Here is a 20,881-nt window from a genome sequence, read left to right as displayed (position 1 = left end):
CCTACAACAGCACTATTACCTGAATTCAAAATTCAGATAATAGCCAGTGCTTCTTTGATTGCATAACTTGCACACAGTAGGAGGCACCATTTTCATGTGTACAATATAGTGTGATTTAGTATGTTTGCAAGTTGTCCAACGACAATATTATCATCATACTTCACTACCTCTTAAAGAAAATGTTCAGCAACATTGAATGAATTGATAAAATGACACAATAAATTACTATAGAGACAGTATGTTATTTATATGTACTTAGTAATAAGGGAAGCTTGACTTTCGAACACCTGACTACAGCCAAGTCCCACAAAAGATTTCACATCACCATTTTGTGGTTCCAGTGCTTTCACTTAAGTGAAGTTCCAAGGTAAATAATTCTTCATGTTTATAATGCACCTTCTTTCTACAAGTCATTCCCTTGTGAGCATTATCATATCACAAGACACCCAAAATAACTCACTGATTTATATACTTCCGTTATAAACTACAGAAAAAACACAAGGAAGAAAAAAAAATGCTAAGAAAAAATTTATAAACATATTTTATTGCAATAGAAAATTAACCACGTAACATATCGTCTGATCCCATAATTTGAAATTCAAATTTTAACAGACTTTTGATAATTGCTTCTCTAGTACACTGCTTAGTTATATTATCTACAAAACATTCCCAGATACTAATTTTTAGCAACTTAGTGTAAAAACCTTAGGTGATGTATCTAAGGAAGATTTTTCTCAAGCATTTGAAACAACTGTATTGAACAATGGGATGCTTCTCTGCTTAGAAGGATTACACCTCACCACAACCTCTTCCTACTTGGCCTGTGTGATCAAAACAGCCTGAGGGCTTCCTCTTTTGAGCAACTTTAACCAACTGGAAGTTCAAGCCCTAAGTGGGTATGCTCCCCTCAGCCCCCACCTAGCAATCACATTAAGACTAAGCTGGACACCATTCCTTGTTTCTTCATATCATTTCTGGAACAACTTGAAACTCTCCCCTGGCCCCCTAGATATCTGAATTATAGAACATTCTCGTAACACTTGAACGTTAATATCACTCTGAATGACCCAACCTTTGGCTGGAGATCCGTCTTAATCCACTCAATGGCCACAAAAGCAAATTAGCAACAACAAATGTTTTTGCATGATATACAAAAGTCCTAGCTGATCTATCAAACAAAAATTTCCCAGTCTACATGGTTCATTTTTATAAGAAAACTCAGGAATATTGTTCCTCTCTAATTATTGTACTCAGTTGGCCAAGGACAAAAGTGAAATTGGAGAAGTTTTAAAATTTCTAGTATTTTTCATATGCTTACTGTATTCCTATTTTCCCTGCATGTAAATTTAGATGCATGCCATAAGACTGATTTGGGTGGGAATAAAACCCCAGGAAAAGTATATTCATATACTGAATATTCAGGACTAAGGAGCAGCTTTTAGGGACTATTTAAAAACAAAAAACAAACAAAAAAACCCAAAACAGTCGCAAGGTGGAGTCACTTACCCACGAGACAGCAAAGCAAGACTTAATTGTAGTTTCACCCCTCGAAGTAACACGACAGTAAACGAATCAATGTCAAGTGTCCTCAATGCCACTGAGGTACGCTACAAGGGAAGATTTCTGTCCTTCCCCTAAACAAGGTAGCCTTGCCTGAGAGAACCTTTCCCTTTACCAATAACTTTCTATCCCACCCAGTTTATGCCTGAAAAGGCTTTTTATAGGGTACAGCTCCTTTGAGCACCACCTTATTTAGAAGTTGGGATGCAACCCAATTCACAAATCATGCAATAAAACCAACTAGATCTTTAAATGCACTCTCTTCAATTTTTGCACATTAGTCAGTCTGAAATAAACTCCTCTGCCACTCAGGCTCCTTTGATTAACTTTTCTCTAACGGTAACTGCTCTCCCCTCAATTTCCAAAAGTAAGATGAACTTTTCACTAAACAGAGATATCTACACCACCTACTCTGATGTGATGGAGAAAGTGACCAGCTTTCCCCGAGCCTTGTTCCCACCACATAACAGGTCACGCTCCTCCTGTGAAAGAACCAGTCCCTGGACGCCCTGCTGCTCTGCTCATGGTCGGGGGCGGGGGAGCTTTCTGTGCTGTTCTGTCCAGTATGGACTACCTGCTGACTGGTGAGAGGTGAAACCCAAGTAAGGACTTTTCCCAATCAGGGCCTCTGTGATCTCCAGAATGACTTCTCTGGTGAATGAATCTCCTGTCTACAGGCCTGGTGATACTGAACCCATGTATCTGATTGCCCTCCAGGACGGCTGTTTCAATGAAGCTTAAGATGTGCACACCTGCTAAAGCCCTTACTTAACTTTCCTCACCAATAGGGATTCTCTGGCTCTAAGTTAGGATTCAAAGTACAATGAAGGATTTGCCACATACATTATATTTGCAACCTTCCTCTCTAATAGGATTTCATGCTGGATCTTTTTAAATTGAAGCACAGTTGACTTACAATATTGCTGGTTGACTCTGAGTTATGAATTTTGACTGAAGACACTGAGACATTCATTGCATTTCCCCGATTTGTCCAGTATGGATTATCTGACGGTAAGTGAGGCTTTTCCACATTCATAGCACGTCCATCATCTCTCCCCACAATGAATCGCCTATGAATTTAAAGTGTCAATTTTGAATGATGACCTTCGCACATATACCATATTGATATGGTTTCTCCTGTGTATCTACTCCCTGAGGCGTAGTCAGAGTTGAGATGTGAGGAAAGGCTTTTCAACACTCGTTACTATTGAAAGGTTCCTCCTCACTATGAATAATCCGATGCCTATCACGGTGTGAATATCAAAGCATTTCCCACGTACATCACATTGTTATGGTTTTTCTCCTGACTGCATTAGTTGTTGTTCTGTAATGTGTTAGGCCTGATGTAAGGTTCTGAAACCCTTATTATGTTGATAAGGTCTCTGTCAAGAATGAATTCTCTGATGACTTTTAAGGTTTCTTTTTGTACTAAAAACATTGCTGCACACATTACATTTGTAAGGTATCTGTCTTGTATGAATTCTCTGATGTTTTGCAACCTCTCCTTTGCGACGAAAGGCCCTGCCACACTCATTACATTTATAAGGTCTGTCTTCAGTATGAATCCCATGATGAATTCTGAGGGTTGATTTACACCTGAAGACCTTGCCACACTCACTACATTGATAAGGCTTCTCTCCAGTATGAATTCTCAGATGGTTCACAAACACTCCTTTGAGACGAAAGGCCCTGCCACACTCACTACATTTATAAGGTCTCTCTTCAGTATGAATTCCGTGGTGACTTCTAAGGGTTGATTTACAGCTGAAGACCTTGCCACACTCACAACATTGATAAGGTTTCTCTCCAGTATGAATTGTCTGATGACTTTGAAGGGTTGATTTATAGCGAAAGACCTTGCCACAGTCATTACATTTAAAACGTTTCTCCCCAGTATGAATTCTATAATGAACTACAAGATATGAATTTTGAGCAAAGGCTTTTCCACAGACGTCACATTTATATGGTCTTTCTCCTGAATGGATTGCTTGATGTTGCCTGAAATGTGATCTCTCACGAAAGCTTTTGCCACACTCAGTGCATTTATAAGGTCTCTCTTCAGAATGACTCCTATAATGCTTTGCAAGATTTCCTCTGTGGTTAAATACCTTGCCACACTCATTACATTTGTAAGGTTTCTCTCCAGTATGAATTCTCTCGTGCCTCCGAAGTGTGTCTTTATGATTAAAGACCTTACCACAGAAATTACATTTGTAAGGTCTCTCACCAGTATGAATTCTCTGATGTCTTACAAGTTTTGAATGGAAAGGAAAGACTTTCCCACATACATCACATTTATCTAACTTCTCCTTCATATGGATGATCTGGTGTCTACTGAGGTATGATCCTTGGAGAAGAGCTTTGCTACTCTGAGTACTTTTGTACAGTCTTTCACTGTATGTCTTCAGGTCTTGTGTCAGTACTAAAGGATGCATAAAATCACTCCCATCTATTTCAGAAATGTTGGTTTGGACACTAGAAGAATTTCCTAGAAGTGGTGAAAATGAGGCACTCCTGTTGCCCGTCTTGTCAGCTTCATTAAAAAAATCAATTTTCTCTTCACTTTTAAAAATATGCAGTTCATTCTGAAAGCTTAATGCAAGTCTGTTTCCCCTGGGCTCAGTCCCTGCACCACTTGTGGCACGTTGGTCTCCCTCTTCACGCAGATTTCCACTACCATTTACAGACGTTCCTTTGTGATTTCTTTCCTCATCTCTCTGCTGAGAGTCACTGTCATATGCATTTTCCTGAATGCTCCTGGGGTCAAAATGTTTTCTTTCAGTCCTTTCATGTCTTTCTGTCATTGCTGTTTGGAAAAATTTTCTATCCATGTTTACCTTTAGTTGTAATTTCTTGATCACATGTATACGAGACATATCTATAAAGAACCATAGTATCCCATTCATTAAAATTCATTAATAAATGTTTCACATTAAATACATGAGAGTACACTAAAACTAGTACTTATACCAAACAGAGTTATGAACCTCCCTAGCATAATCTTATAAATGTTAGGAACACACAAAAAAATAAAATTCTTTACCGAAAATAAAGTGATCAAAGGTAATTCTTATAATTTTAGGGCAGCCTAATTTCAAACAACCTATGACAAAAGGACACAAATGAAACAGTTTTACTATGAATGAATGTATTTTATCGTAACTCCAAAGCACATGCCAATTAACAGTAGATACTGCTGTTTCATAATTAAGGATGAAACTATTATGCTAAACAGAATTACCATACTTATTGTAAAGGAAGAAACTCTAAGGAACAGAAAATAGCCTGTGAAAGCACATAATTTAAATCTAGCATATGTAACTAATACCTGAAATTCATGGCCGTTTAGAACAGGGAAACAAATTCAGTAGAGAAAAAGTTAAGAATTTCACAAACAAATTAAAAATAAAATTTTTTTTCCAAAATGCTTCCTAAGAAAGAAAATACACCCATAAGTTGGGGAGATCAAATATTTCCTTCAAGAGTTTTCAACAAAAATAAACTTCTGTTTGCCCAGTGAACTCTCCACTGTGAAAAGAGGACCCCAAACACTATTAATGCTGTGGCTTCCTCTCTGCCCTCTGAGGGCTGACCTGTGCGCACATTTCTCTAACATTCTGACCCACTGGGGTATTTGTTGTTTGTTTTGATTTTTCCTATTTTCAAGTCATGTCCCATAGTTTAGGGCTGTTTGCTATTCTCCCCCAAAATGGAGATAATATTCAGATCAGAAAAAGAAACCCGTGCCTATCTGAAGGAAGAAATGCAAAATCCTCTGTCTTTTCTAGAAACACAACTCTCTTGTTTAGCTGAGGAGTGAGGACTCTCCAGATGTGTCTAGGAAAATGTTTGATAACTTCCCACCACATGCCTCCTGAATATATAAAAAACAGTGTGGTATTCAGATATCTAGCTCTCTTCCTAACAATACAGAGTAAAAAGCCAAGGTAGAAGGTAGAAGACAGGAAATTGGGAATTCTTTAAGTTTGCCACTGAGCTTTATTTATAATTCAGCCCTGGAACAACCCCTCATACAACATGAAATGGGCAGATCATCTGAAGAAACGGTCAGTTTAAAGTCACTGTACTATATCATGACTGAGACAACAGTACTTTCAGATTAACCAAAACAGGGGCTGTCAACAGGCACACAGGGGAAAATGCAAATACCCAAGAGCAAATCTCAACGTCAACAGGGAAGTTCTCTCACCCACAGACAGCAGGTTCCTATAGGTCTCCAACATCACATCCCTGTACAAGGCCCTCTGAGCAGGGACCAGGCATTCCCACTCCTCCTGCGAGAATCTGATGGCCACATCCTCAAAGATTAGCTGTTCCTGAAATGAAACGTATTACACCAAGGGGTAAAGAGGAGAATTCTTATCTCCATACAAAGTGAAAAGTGAGAAGGGTAAGGATTGTTTCTGGTGAAGTAAGTATTCTGACAGATGGAAGTTAAGTATTTGGAGCAAGTTGTGTCTCCCCGTTTTATTTTTTAATTTTTTTTTTCAATTCTTACATGTCTTCCTAAGAGATTATGATATCATTCAACTAATAGTGATTTTTTTTTTTGTCTGTGTGGAGAATCCATGGAACACATGTATCAAACTCAGTGAAATGTCTATGCCAATGCAGTAGATATTCTGTCCTACACACAGAGTGACAGTCAATATCCAGATGAGCTACAGAATGAGCAGTGTCTTCAGAGATGACAAAGTCCACATTAGCTTTATAGAAATGTGAAAATTTCAATTATGATGGTGATAATAACAACGATTAACAGTGTTGGAATACTTCCTATAGGCTAAACATTCTTCAAAATAAGTAATTTAATGGCATGAATTTGTTATCAACATATTATCTCATTAGGAAAGATCTGTTCCCTTTTTACAAGGGACAAAACTGTGTCAGAAACACACTGAGAAACTCAGCTCAAGAAGCTAAGAAATGTCACAGCAAGCACCTGAACTCAGAGGGTTGGGCTCTGAAATTCAACCTTAGGAATCAAACAATGAGTTACAGAGAAATCCTGGACAGGCTTTGGAGAAATGGAAACCCTACACTGTTGGTAGGAATGTAACTTGGTCCAGCCACCATAAAACACACTACAGACATCCCTTAAAAACCTAAAAATAGACATACCCTTTGATCCAGCAATCCCACTCCTGGGCACTGATCGGGAGAAAATTCGAATGCAAACAGAGTCATGCATCCCAATGTGCACAGCAGCAGCATTTACAGTAACTGAGCCATGGAAGCAACATAAATGTCCTTTGCCAGAGACTAAATAAAGGTGTTGTGGAATATATAGAGTGAAAGAGTACTGAGCATTAAAACAATAATTAAATGCCAGTGGCAGCAACACGGATGTGCCTAGGGATTATCATACTAAGTGAAGTAAGTCAGAGAAAGACACATATATATGCTACCACTCATAGTGGAATCTAACAAAATGATAAAATTGAACTTATTTTAAAACAGACACACAGACATAAAAAACATATTCATGGCGACCAAAGAGGAAAGTGGGGGAGGGATATACATCAGGAGTTTGGGATTAGCACATACAAATTACTACAGATACAACAGAAAAACAACAAGGTCCTACTGCATATAGCACAGGGACTATATTCAACACCTCAAAATAATCTTTAATGAAAAAGAATTTCCATATGCATGCATAACTGTTATCACTCAGATGCACACCATAAACTAACAGAAGACTGTAAATCAACTGTAACTCAATTTTAAAAAAGGAAACACTGGATGCATTCCTTCTGAAATTACAGTTGAGTGAAGTGGCCTGGTCGGGGCTCCAGCCTCTCACCACTGTACCATGTGCCTCAGCAGGGACCAACAGAGGAAGCAATGAGAGGAAAAACAGACAGGGAGTGACACAGAGACACAGACACAGAGGGAGTGTGTCAGAGAGTGGGAACTGTTAACTGTCACAAATCTAAGGAGAGGGAAAAGCTAAAACTGAAAGGGTGGGAGAAGCCATCCCACCTAAAGAGAGCAGGCGACTACACTGTGGGGCCAAATGACATCCTTCAAAGTCCAACAGCCCCCATTCCTGAATGCTCAGAAGGCTGCCTTCCATCACCCCAAAGATAAAGTATGTTCTGTCCTGGGTGTGTTCGCCCCAACAAACTAACAGCCCCAGGTAACACCCAATCTCACACTAGCTCAGAGTGGCTTCTTTCAGGCTGGTCCCCAACTTATCCATCATAAATCCCACAGCCCTTCACAACCCTGAGATTCTTACCTCACCTACAGCCAATCAAAAAACTTGGGCACAGCCCCCAACCCATTGAGCTCACCTGCTCCTCCGCCCCACCCCGAAAAAGACCCTGGACTTTCATCTCAACACTCACACAGGCACACCTCGTGTGTGTGCTCCACTGCTGTCTATGGCAGTGTAATCTGATACTTTCCTTTTCTATTTCCAGTTTTTGTCTCTGGTAAATTCTTCTAGCACCCATGCACCAGTCTGCTGTGTTCCCCAACATAAACTGTGTTTGAGAACATGACAAAATAAAGATAAAAAATGACACAGAACACAAAAGATATTCCATAAAGTTAAGAGTCCGTTCACCAAGAAGATAAAGGAATTCTATGTTTATACCTAACATTAGAGCTTCCCCCAAAATGAAGCAAACGTGAACAGAAATGAAAGAAACAGAATCAGCTCAGAAATAGTTGAGGACTTCAGTGACCCAGTTTCACTTCTGGATGGAACCAGACTGAAGATCAAAGGAATCACAGGACCTGAACAACACTACAGACCGACTGGACATGACACACACGTACAGATCACTCCAACAGCAGCAGCAGAAAACACGTGCTTCTCAAGCACACATGAAATATCCTCCATGACAGAGCACATGTTAGGCCACGAAAGAAATCCTAACAATTTTAAGACACAGAGATCATAAAAGGTTAACTTGTTGTAATCACAATGAAATAAAACTAAAACAGGAGGAAGAAAAAAGAAAAATTCTGCAAAATATGGAAACTAAGCAACTAATTCTTACACAATCAATGGCACAAAGAAGAAATCACACGAATATTCTTGAACATTTGGATAAAATGAAAAGACAACATGCCATAATTTATAGCACGCAGTGAAGGCTGTGGTGAAAGGGAAGGCAACATAGCAAAATGGTTACAACAAAATGCAAAAGATTTCAAATAAGAAAACCATTTTTACATCTCAAGAAAGTAGAAATAGAAGATCAAACTAAATCCAACTTTAGCAAAAAGAAAGAGTGAAATAAGATTTGACCAGAGAGAAGGAAAAGGAAATTAGAAACATTTAAATATCAATAAAGCAAGAGTTGGTGTTTTGAAAAAACTTAAATGGAAAAACCCTTAACTAGATAAGGAAAAAAGAAGGAAAAAAGAATGAAAAGCAGGTATGAAACAAAAGACACTGCAACTGATATGGGGGGAGGGTATCCCTCAAGTGGTACAGCACATGCTCAGCCCCCAAGAGGTCCTGGGTTCAGTCCCCAGTACCTCCTCCTCCAAGTGGAAATCAATGAAGAAATGTAAGTACCTCCCCCTCATAAAAAAAAAAAAACACAAATAACACAAGCAATTCATATGGAAGTCAGTTTTTCAAGGACTATAAGGGAATGCTATAAACAATAATGCCTACAAACCACATAATCTAGAACATTTTTAGAAACACACAACCTACTTAACCTCAATCATTAAAACATAAAAACAATTGAACTGAATTATGACTAGAGAGTCTCAAGTAGTAAGATCTCAAACAAAGAAAAACCCAGTATCAAATAAGTGCACCGCAGAATTCTACCATTTAAAAAAGATTAATTTCAAAAAAAAAAAAACTTCAATCCAGCAAAAAATTCTGCATGCAAGATCCTGAAACAAAACCCACAGAAAGACCCAACAAGAAAGGGGAACTAAAAACCAATACTCTCATGAATACTGATGCAAAATCCTTGACAAAGTACTAGCAAACCAACTTCAACAGCACATTCAAAATATCTGACTTCATGAGCAAAAGGATTTTATTCCTATAAGGCAAGGGGAACATAATATACAAAAATCAATTCATTTGATAGACCACATTAAGAGATGAAAGAAAAAAAAAAACACAAATCATCTCAACTCATCCATAAAAAAGCATTGTGAAAAATTCAACAACCTTTCAACAAATAAACACTCAACAAAATAGAAACAGTAAATGTTCTCAACAGAATGAATATCACTTATGGCATGGGCATCAGTGGTAGAGTGCATGCCTAGCATGCACAGGCTCCAGGGTTCAAACCCCAGTACTCAAGTAAGTAACTAATCAATAAACCAAACTACCTTCCCCCATGAGTGAAGAAAACAAATGAATATGATTTATGAAACACGTACAGCTAACATCATACTAAAAAGTGAAGGACTGGAAGTTTTCTCCTCTCAGATCAGGAAGAAGGCAAGGATGTACTCTCTGCACTACTGTTTTAAAAAGTACTGAAAGTCCTGCCAGTGCAATTAGACACAAAAAAGAAATCAAAGTCTCACAAAGTGAAAAAGAAGTAAAATTATCTTGTTTCTTATATGATATGGTTATATATTTATAACCTGTAAATATTCCACAAGAAAATTGGTACATCAAATAATAATTTTAGAAAAGTTGCACAATACAAAACCAACGTGCAAAAATCAGCTGCATTTCTGTATACAGTGGACAAAGTCAATGGAAAATTAGAGAAGAAAACTATTTAGTAAGTATTTAAAAAGGGATGAAATATTTAGGGAATACATTTGCCAAAAAGGGTAAGGATTTGTAAATTGAAAACTACTAAACATTCCTAAAAGAAATCCAAAAAGATACACATAAATGGACAACCTGTACTCATGCACTGCAAGTATTAATACTCTTGAAATGTCCAAACTACCCAAACTCTTCTACACATTCAGTGGAGTCATTATCAAATTCCAATGGCTTTCTCTGCAGAAATAGCAAAAACACACTAAAGGTTATATGGAATCTCGAAGGGCCCCAAATACCCAAAAAGCTGGAAGAAGAAACATGGAGGCCTCCTTTTTTCAGATTTCAAAGCATCCTACAAAGTAATCAAGATGGCACATTACTGGCTTAGACACAGGCACAAAAATCAATGGAAGAGAAGAGAATGCTCAGATACAATCCTTCACATCTATTTAAAATGTACTGACAAGGATGTTAAGATTGCAGAGTGAAAAAAAGACAGGCTCATAACAAATGGTGCTGGGAAACTGGGTATTTACCTGTAAAACAATGAAGCTGAAACCTTATGGGCCAAACAACACACCCAACACAGTGAACAGGAAAAAACAGAAGAATGGAGGTAATGAAAGTGATATAAAGAATTTCCAACCCTCAAACACTTAGATTTAGGAGGGAGGGTATAGCTCAAGTGGTAGAGCAGATGCTTAGCATACACAAGGTACTGGGTTCAATCCCCAGGACCACCTCTAAAAATAAATACTAAGCAAACCTAATTACCTCCCCCAAAAAAACTTAAAAAAAAAAAAAAAAGAAAAAAGAAACACTTAGATTTATTTCATAGTTTAAAATAGATGATGGAATAAAACACCCTCTATCACTTATATTTCTTAATTATTATGATTTCAGTCACTGACTCACTCATTTGGCTTCGATTCTCTGAGAAAAATTCACAACAAATTTCCCCTTATTGCTCTATTTCCAGATTTTACAAGGTATTTTGCACATTAATACCGACATCCACATGCAGCTACTGTTTATTTTCATGGAGGTACTGGGGACTGAACCCAGGACCTTGTGTAAATTTTTTTTTTTTATATTTTGCTTTATTTATATTTTGGTTTTATTTTGGGGGGAGGTAATTAGGTTTACTTATTTATTTTAAACATGTGCAGCTCCCTTATCTTGATTTATAGAGATTGGACAGTGCATCCAGATGGGCCACTACACAACCCTGCTGACCAACAGCACTGACACACCAGTTCTTTGAATCCACTAGTGTGAAGCCCTGCCCAGGACAATGCTCAGTGGAGACTCTTCGCATGTTCCAGGTCACTGGGTCACGGGGATGGAATCTAAGTGGAGATGACAAACACTGAGGAAAGGAGCTGGGTGACCGTGAATGTACAGGTGTCATGCAGGATACTTCAGAGTCAGACAAGATTAGCAAGTCCAAAAGAGGGCATTTTGGAAGGACAGACAAAATAATCAACTGATGTGATGTATATATACAATGGAGTACTACTCCGCCATAAAAAAGAATAATATGATGTCATGTGTAGCAACATGGATGACTGTGGAGTTCATCATTCTAAGTGAAGAAAGCAGGAAAAAGAAAAAAATACTATAGAATATCACTTATATGTGGAATCTAGAAAAAAGAGCCTAAAAAAAAAAAAAAAGACACATAAACTTGTTTACAAAAGAGCAACTGACTTACAGACATAGAAGACAAACTAAGGGGTTACCAGGGGGAACAGTGGGGTGGGAAGGGATAAATTGGAATTTCAAGATTTGCAGATACTAACTACTATATAAAATAGATAAACAACTTTATACTGTATAGCACAGGGAACTATATTCAATACCTTGTAGCAACCTATAATGAAAAAGAACATGAAAAGGAATATACGTCTCTGTGTGTGTGTGTGTGTATGAAGGTAACGTTACGCTGTACATCAGAAATTGACACAACATTGTAAACTCACTATACTTTGATAATAAAGAGAAAACTGAAAATATGACTTTACCTGAGAAGGAGCCATTCCTGACTCCTTTTCTTTCTTCTTCCTCTTCTTCCCGACTTCTTCCTCAGACAAGTGGAGTCTTCAGAGATCAATCTTTCAAGCTGAAAACATTCTGTTTAATGCTCCTAAAAAACATACCCACTTCCTGTGCCACAACCACACACATCGGGGGAACCTCACCACGTGCACTAAACAGTCCTCTTCTGCCCACTGTCACAGGAGGGACTCAGGACAGGAAACCACACAGAGGCCAACCAGGCACTTCTTCACATTTCTTGGTATCTCACTCCACTCGTGGTGAGGCCTACAAAGCGATTATTTGACAAGTGTACACACTGTGCAATAATTCTCACAAGAAAGTAATTTATACTTCTGTCAACTCAAGATTGCCATTTTGTCTCTATGTGGTGATTCCAAGTATACAGTCGCACTATGAGAGTAACTACAGTCAGCAGGCTGTACGTTGGATGTGCGGGTTGCACTATTTTATTTTACAACTCAACGTTTGTAACCTTTGGCCAACATCTCCCCGTTTCCCTCTCCACCCAGCCCTCAGGACAACCTTTACACTCCAAGGCTCTATGAGTCTTACATTTCAGGTTTCCAAGTAGTGCCCTTCTTCTGTCCTAGCACTGTCTTAATTCATGGCTGACATAAATTTTCTGTCCACCCATGTGTGAACAGACATTTTAGCTCATTCTGCATCTCAGGTGTCCTAAATAATGCAGTAATGCTCACTGCAGTGCAGATATTTCCCTGAATAGAACGATTTCGTTCCCTTTGACTATCTAGCCAGAGGTGTGTGACTTAAGCAAACAAACGCTAAATGTATTACATTGTAAAGCCATCAATCTGTATGACGCAGATTAGTCGTCCACATTCAACAACTCATCTGCCATCTGCATATCTGCATTCAGTTTGCCCCCTCAACCTGCACTGTGTGTTTCCATTTCATTCTTTATCTGTCTCCCTATTTCTTTGTGTCAGTATCTTTGTTCCCCTCTACCCTCCCTCTGTCCCTGCTGCGCTCCTGTCCCCTCCCTCGCCCCGGTCCTGCCCCACTCGGCAACGTGTTCCCCCTCTTGCTGCTCCTTCCCCCCAACCTTTCTGATTGCCCCGTATCTCCACGGATTTCTGCCTGATTCTTCCTCCACCTCTGCTCCCTGTCGGCCCTCCGGCTTACATCCCTTCTAACCTTTCACCCTCCCTTCCTCCCCACTCTCACACCCCAGGTGGCTGTGCCTCCTTCCTGCTCTTTCTCTTCCTCTGCTCTTCAAGTCAATAGCTGTCCTCTGTCCTCCGGGACCAGCATGCTTTGAAGGCCATGGTTCCAAGTCTTTTAAACTCTCTCCCACTCCCTGTGTGAAGCGCCTAACCGTCGTTAGTCACCCTGTCTTCCCGCCTTCCCGCCGACCCAGGGCCCCTCTCCTGCTGTGGCTCTCCAATGGCCGGAGATCCTGTTCCTTTATTCACATGTCTATTTTATCCACCTGCTACTTTAAGGGATAAATCTATTTACTATCGTTTTGCAAGTGCCTCAGCCATCCTAAACTACATCATCGATTTTCTACCATTCTTTTCACCTCAGTGTTTCTACTTTCCTCTGAGCTGCTCTCTCTCTGTTTCAACTGAACCCCTCGCCCAGGTACTTACGGACGAGTGAATAGGATGCCCGCTTCAACGGAGAGACCGTTTTCCAGCGGGGTGGAATTTGGGATGTAACAATACTGGGGGGGGAGTGTCACACGGCTGCCTCACGTCACCTCCCCCTATGTGGGGTGGGGGAAGGGCTGACTACGAAGGGGAGGCCCGCGGAGCAGATGCACAGCCCTGAGGACGCTGGGACAGAGGGGCTGGGAGGCAGGAGGTCTCAGGAGAGGGCTGGGCTCCCCAGCATACCGGGACCTGGGAGAGGACGCGGCCTCCCGGGAGCGGGGCGGCCGGCGTTGCTCTCCAGGGGCCAAGAGGGCGAGGCTGGGGACGCGAGGAAGAGGATGTTACACTGGCGGGGTCGGAGGAGGGAGTATAGGGTTCTTAGCAGGAAAATATCAGGAAAGGCAGTGTCTCCGTGACCGAATGCAAAAAAGCCAAGGGCAGAGACCAGCCTCAGAGCGGTTTCAGACCCAAAGGAAAAGATCCCCGACCTGTAGCGGCGCGTCCGGACTTACGTGGCCAGGGGGCCGGGTGCTGGGGCTCTAGGTTCGCAGTGACTCCCAAATCCTGAAGACGGAGGAAGGGGTCCGCGCAGTACAGATTTATATTAGAAAAAAGGAACTTACCCTCTGCTGTGTGACCTTTCCTCCGCGCTCTCCACTTCCGGGTCCGTAAACATCTTCACATCCGCGAGATGAGAGGCGGAACTTCCTGGGCGGGGCCTGGGTAGCTCTACCGGTGGGGCGGGGCTAAGAGGGAGTTAGGTTTACACAGGGACAGGCTGGAGGCTGGGCAGGGGACTCTGGGAGGCCAGGGGAGGAGATAATGCTTCACATTGTCTTGACCCCCTGGTTTTAAGTCCCTGAGTGGAAGAGTTTTCCAGTAAAAGCTTACAGTTACATGAGCAGCTAAACTTGGAAATAAGATGTCTTGCTCCTGAGGCTCAAGCAATCCAGTGGCTGGGAACGTGGGTCTCCAAGTGGTTGCTGTGGGGCCGTGGTTGGATCCCCAATTATTCCCTGCAAGTAGAATTCATTTAAGGCTGTTTAAGGTAAAGAGCTAGACTTGTCTCTGTATTATAAACTAGAATGAGAAATAGAAAACTCTCCCCTAGTAGAATGGGCCATTTCATACTGGCATGTACAAAAACAGCTTTTCCTTTTATCGTCTGACATAAATGCACAGCCTAAAAATTGAGAGTTAATGTTTTATTTGGCGGGAGGACTCGAGGCGGGATGACAGCCCCTCAGATAGGCTCTGAGGGACTGCTCCAAAGAGGTAGGAGAGGAGCTAGGATATATAGGAGCTTTACAACAAAGACCAGGTAGTTGGAACATTAAAAGATTACTTGTTATCTAAAGAAAATCAGGCATCTCAAGTTCAAGAATTTAGTGCTTTTCTATATATGGGAGGAAGCAAACATTTGGGCTCGCTGAAGTCATTCCTTTTACAAGCACCTAGGTATCTAGGTTCATTATTGTGTCCTTTATTATTGTGAGTCTGATGAGTGCACCATTGTGAGTGGCTGCAGAGGCAGGGTTGCAGGCCTGTCCTCACCGGAGGGCAGCGGCAGCCGCTGATGACTTGTGTTTAGCATTCTTTCTTTACTGATATGGTTGCAGTATTTTCATTCACAGTGCTCCCCCTTGGTCCTAAATTTGACCAAAATTTTGGGAAACATTTCATGACCACTTTTGTGCCACAGTGCTAGGAAGGCTAATTCCAAGATCAGGTGAAGAATCTGTTGTCATGCCACTCAAAGTGCTAGTTTTTGGATCAGGCCCTGTTGATCCTAAAAATTCTCTGGATCACCTGTCTTACTAGTCTATTATGATGCAGGAAATGTTTACCCCTTGTTGCTCATTCCCATACCTAGAATCACACTATAACAATTATTCTATGCAGGGTTATAAATTTTATGTTTATCCTTAAGATGTTTAGCCATCATCAATCTTGTTGGAGGCCTAGTTACACACTGGGAAATGTAAGAGACAACAATCTTATAAAATAGACAGGATGTAATAATACAGCTAGTAATGTTAATAAAGTCACGAGTAAGGATTTAATAGTTGAGAAGTTACATTTTTGGGTTAAAATTTTGCTTGTTTTTCTGATTGAGCTTGAGTGATCTTATAAGATAATTTATAATCATGGTCAGGCTGAGAGTGGGTGTTATTAATTGGCCAGGTGAGGTCTCCCACCTTGTAATGTCAACAGTGGCCTAAACAGAACTATAATTATAACTGTAGAATAAATTTTCTGAGGGCTGTCTAGTTAGAACCTTGGAGTTGGGAAACCCACCAAGGTAACACAGAAATACTAGATATAGGTAGTTTACCATAAACCTAACAATTGGAGTAGTTCATAATCAAAAGTATGAGCAATTATCAAAGTAATTGATATACAGGCCTGGTCCGGTGTCTTGAGTCAGCTGTTTACCTCAGATGTCGTCTTCTTTTCACCCTGGCCTGGTAGCTTCTTCTCCATTTCAGCACTGTTTTAAGGTGAGCAGTACTCTATAGGCCACTCCACTGCAGGGGTTTTTTGACTGGAAACTAGTCCAAAAGTCAGTTTCCTTCAGCTTTTGCTGTGTATGGTCTGGTTAAGAGTACCTGATAAAGGATCCTTCCATTCAGGTTGGAGATAATTCTTTTAGTCATGCTGCTTCCAACATGTATAATCCCCTGGTTGCAGGTGATGGGGCATTGGACCTTCATCCAAGGAAGGATTACTGAGCTTCAGAGACAAACCTAGAGTGTCCGTTTAATAATTCAATTAAACTTTGCAGCAATGTAACATAACAGTAAGGAATGATTTGGGAAGTGTCTTAGTAAATATAGGCCTCAATTAACAAAACTAGAATTTAATATCCACTAAAATATAATCTTTTTCTCTCTAAAGTTACCCTCATTTTTTATCAAATATAGCCAAATCAAGACTAATTTGTTTACAAGTTAAGTCTGATTATTTGATCATGTAGTCTCTTTTAAATTGGCTGTATTGGAACTTTTAATAAGGAATCTCAGGCTAGAATTTTAATGAAGTTTCCTATGGCCAGGAAAGCCACATCAAGGGCTTGTCATAGACTTTTGCCTTACAGATTTAGGTAAATTGTTTTCTTTTTAAGGTCCTTAAAATACCTTGAGATTCCTATACCTGTTAGGAGATGATCTTCTTAATTTATCTGATAGAGCCACTGGGGACCTAAGAGTTTGCAGTCTCTGGAGGGATCAGATAGAAAAGGTAACTGTTCCAAGTCTGCTTACATAGGTATAATTCATCAAATTGCTGTGAATCATAACTAGCTTAAGGAGAAGTGTTTCTTTATGTCTGGGAAACAGATTAAAAGCCAGTAATATTTCAGACAAAATCAAAAATTAACCATATTCATCAGTTTACTCAGTCCCATGTAACTAATCCTTTTGTTAACAGTTTTATGAAATCAGAGTTTTCATCAGACCTTTAAAATTTCTTACCTAGTTTAGTTCAGTGCAATAGTTTGAAATTTATTAGAAACCAGTAAGTCTCCTTGAAGAGAAAGCATTTTGCAAAATTATCAGAATAAAACAAAAACTGCTTATAAATGACAAAAGATTTCAAAGCGTGGTTAAACACCATTATACTGTAATCAATAAAAAAAAAACCTGGTCACAGTAACCAGAATTATGACTGGTAATATTTTAGATATACCAGAATTTTAGGGATTCCATATAATTTCTAGAATATCTATATTAATACTATTTTCTCATACAATATAACCTAGGAAGATTTATTATTCATTTGACATACTTCCCATGTTATTTAACATACCAAGTGAAATTTACTAGTTTAAAATCTCTCTTTGGGGAGTTTCAGGGGTCCCTCTGTATCACCCCAAAGTTAACTGGAGGTCAAAAGAACTTTAATCAGAATTTGATATTTGGGAAACTTGTTAAAAGGTTTCAAAACACTTGGTAAGATTAAAAGTATAGATCACTGTGAAAGAGTACCTACTCATTAACAAGAAAATATTTCAAAGGTAAATGTAGAACAGATCACTTAAGGGGTATAAGAAGCTTTACAATCTGTTACTGAAGGCAGATTAACATTTTAAGAAAACTTTGTCCTCTTAACAGAGAGAAAACTAAATCTACTCTTGTACCAGCTTACTTCTACGATTCATTTACTTTGACCAAATTTATTCTAAACTTAGCCAGTCCCGACCATGTACAAAACTGTTTTCTCAGGGTTCCTCTGCCACAAGCTTCCACAGCTTTCTATACTCATGTTATTTTGTCCCTTATCTTCTTTTTCATTCAGAAGTAACCAGCTTCAGGACAAAGCTACTATTTTCCATTAACAAAATATAACTCCATTCCTTATATCTTCCTTTACACATTCATCTTACTTTCCTAGGATACTGAGATGTTTCCCTTAATAGTAGAGAATAGTTCAGGGTGTCACCAACCATTTATTAATATTTCTAAACACCTTTAGTTTCTCTGTAAGAGGAAGTCAAATGTTAAGTAATTAATATTTTAATCCTTATTTTATCTGAAAATGGCATAGCTATTTAATAAATTCCCATCATTTAATTTAACACAACTCTAGAATTTAAAGATACCAAACATTTACAGAGATTATCTTAAGCATACATTTTAAAAAATATATTTTTAAACAATTTACCTAAAAGCTCTCATCTCATTTGCATTTAACTTACTCAGCATTTTATCACATTACTCTTTTTTTTTTTTTCTTTGACAAATCTGCAACAGATATAACAGGACCTTATTTGACTTTCATTAAACCTAGGTAGAGTAAAGGTATTATACTTAATATTGATGACTCTAAAGATGTATATATTAATTAGAACAAACTTAAACTAAATACCAAGTATTAACTTAAAATTGAATGTTTTCCAGTTCACATGAACATGAAAGTCAATTTGGTCAGTTTTTATTTTAGAAATATTTAATTTGTAAGCTCTAATTTTTAAGTCAATTAAGCAGAGCTCTTTGATTTTGATTTTTTTTTTTTTAGCAGTAGAAATATATCTATAATGTCTATACAGACTTGTAAACAGACAAAAGCTAGAGATCTCATAGCTTCACTTTAAAACTTACTTATGAGTTAGGTATTACAATATAAATTTATTGCTTATAAATAACAGTTGGAGGAAACTGAATTTGTTTGCTCAAATCACTAAGGCTTACTATATATGAAAAAGACATTTAAAATTTCTATTTGTCCTTGGCAAAGTCTGAAGGATCTGTCAGATTTCTGAGTTTTAAAATGCCAAAAAAATTTTTGGCCTTAAGTTTTATCTCATTGAGCTAATTAGGCTCAGTCCCTAGGTCACTGTTTGCTGTATTTATATTTCTGATCTGCAAGACAAAGACAGATGCTTCCAGTTGCCCAGAGAACTGGTCTGTCACCTAGATCCAATTGTATCTTCTTAATATGCTTTTGTGTATCAGTGAGAAGAGCTCTAAACAAAGAATTCCATGTTTTAAAACTTTAATGTTTACTTTATCATGTCTTCAAAAGCTTGCATAAGGCACTTAGTAAGGTCTTTTTTCCTTGAGTTATAAGTTAAACCCAGGGTAAATCTCTTCTTATTTTTTTATTAGCCCCTGAATATTAGTTTTTAGTTTTACCTTATATTGGATGGCCCAGGTAACTCTATTGGTTTCTTTTAGTTTGTTTAATTAAATTTTTTTGAGGGAGATATGTGCCCAGCCTTATAATACCACGAAGGGGAAGCGTTTTCCCTTTGAAACATATTTATCCCACAACATAATTAAGCAAAAGATGTTTATATAAAGCCCATTTAAATATACCAATTTTACAAACTTCTATCTAAATTTTATTAACTCTTATACCTTTAATTTTTATATTTATTGGGTTTAATCAATAAGTCTTAATTCTGGAAGGAGTGCCAGAAGACTTTTCTTTTATTCCTTGTCCACTTTATCTAATTTTATATAAAAGTCTCTGGGATCCCCAAGTTTGAGCCAAAGGACTTAGGCCCTTGTCAGTTTTTAATTTGATTAATTGGTCTGTTGCCCCAATTATTGATCAGGTATCTCAGTCTATATATATTTCTTCCAGACCTATGAATATATACATGTTAAACTGGGGTAAAGCTGACTTGTTTGAACTTTAATGTTGGGGACCAGTAGGTGATCCCTTTGGCCTTTATTTTATTTTATTTTATTTTTATACTTTACATAGTGTAGTATTAAAGCCTTGTATCTTAATCCAAAAATGTCCATTTTATTTATCCCATTCAAAATAACCATCTAAAAATATTTTCCATTTGGTATAAGTTCCTTATTTTTTCTTGTTAAGAAAAAAAATCTTTCGACATCTTTACATTCCTTTTTCCAGTTACTCAACCCAAATAACACTAATTATTCTAACGTTTTTGTTAGCATCTCTCAAACCCATTGAGGGGAAAGGGAAAACACAAATGTAGCTTTCCAAACAGGTTTTGTTTTTTTTTTTAAACTAAGTTCTTAGGTTAAGCATTAGATATATTTTTTCACCTTTAAACTTGATTGATTTTAGTAGGTACCAATAAAACAGCTGTTTATAATGAGAGCTCTCTCAACTTTCATCGATTTAGAAGTTTCTCCAAATTAAAGGATCCAACATACAGCCATCAATTATGTATATGTATGTGTATATGTATATGTGTATGTATATGTCTGTATATATATATGAAGTGATTTTAAACCGATAAGAGGAAGAGGCTTTTCCACATGAGAGTGAGGGGTGTCACCTAAATAAAATTCAAAAGTTTACTCCACAAAAAGTAAAGGCCTTTATGGTCCAGGGTGATGCAACAAATGTTAAGATGGCAAAATGCCTGAGAATTGGTACAATCAAAGGATTGTTGAGAATCCCAATTTATTTGCTTGGCCGCCAT

General features: G+C 38.5%; 1 protein-coding gene across 4 annotated transcripts; it reads right to left on the bottom strand.

Annotated features, from left to right (window-relative positions):
* Positions 1–528: 528 nt before the first annotated feature.
* On the bottom strand, positions 529–17,403 carry LOC102515372 (zinc finger protein OZF-like). 4 transcript variants are annotated; one of them, XM_032487767.1, is made up of 5 exons: positions 16,411–17,403; positions 14,598–14,990; positions 12,322–12,622; positions 5,771–5,897; positions 529–4,438 (listed from the first exon to the last, which is right to left on the bottom strand). In XM_032487767.1, exons 3-5 carry the CDS (start codon positions 12,334–12,336, stop codon positions 2,946–2,948), a joined length of 1,635 nt encoding a protein of 544 aa, XP_032343658.1. In that variant the 5' UTR covers positions 12,337–12,622; positions 14,598–14,990; positions 16,411–17,403; the 3' UTR covers positions 529–2,945. The 4 variants fall into 4 exon arrangements, with proteins under 4 accessions (XP_032343658.1, XP_032343660.1, XP_032343661.1 ...); XM_032487769.1 differs by lacking the exon at positions 16,411–17,403 and having other exon boundaries at positions 12,322–12,419; positions 12,499–12,622; positions 14,598–15,112; XM_032487770.1 differs by lacking the exon at positions 16,411–17,403 and having other exon boundaries at positions 12,322–12,419; positions 12,499–12,622; positions 14,487–14,613.
* Between the last annotated feature and the right edge of the window lie 3,478 nt (positions 17,404–20,881).

Source organism: Camelus ferus, chromosome 9 (assembly GCF_009834535.1).
Source record: "Camelus ferus isolate YT-003-E chromosome 9, BCGSAC_Cfer_1.0, whole genome shotgun sequence".
NCBI lineage: Eukaryota > Metazoa > Chordata > Mammalia > Artiodactyla > Camelidae > Camelus > Camelus ferus.
This window is presented reverse-complemented; position numbering and strand designations above follow the sequence as displayed.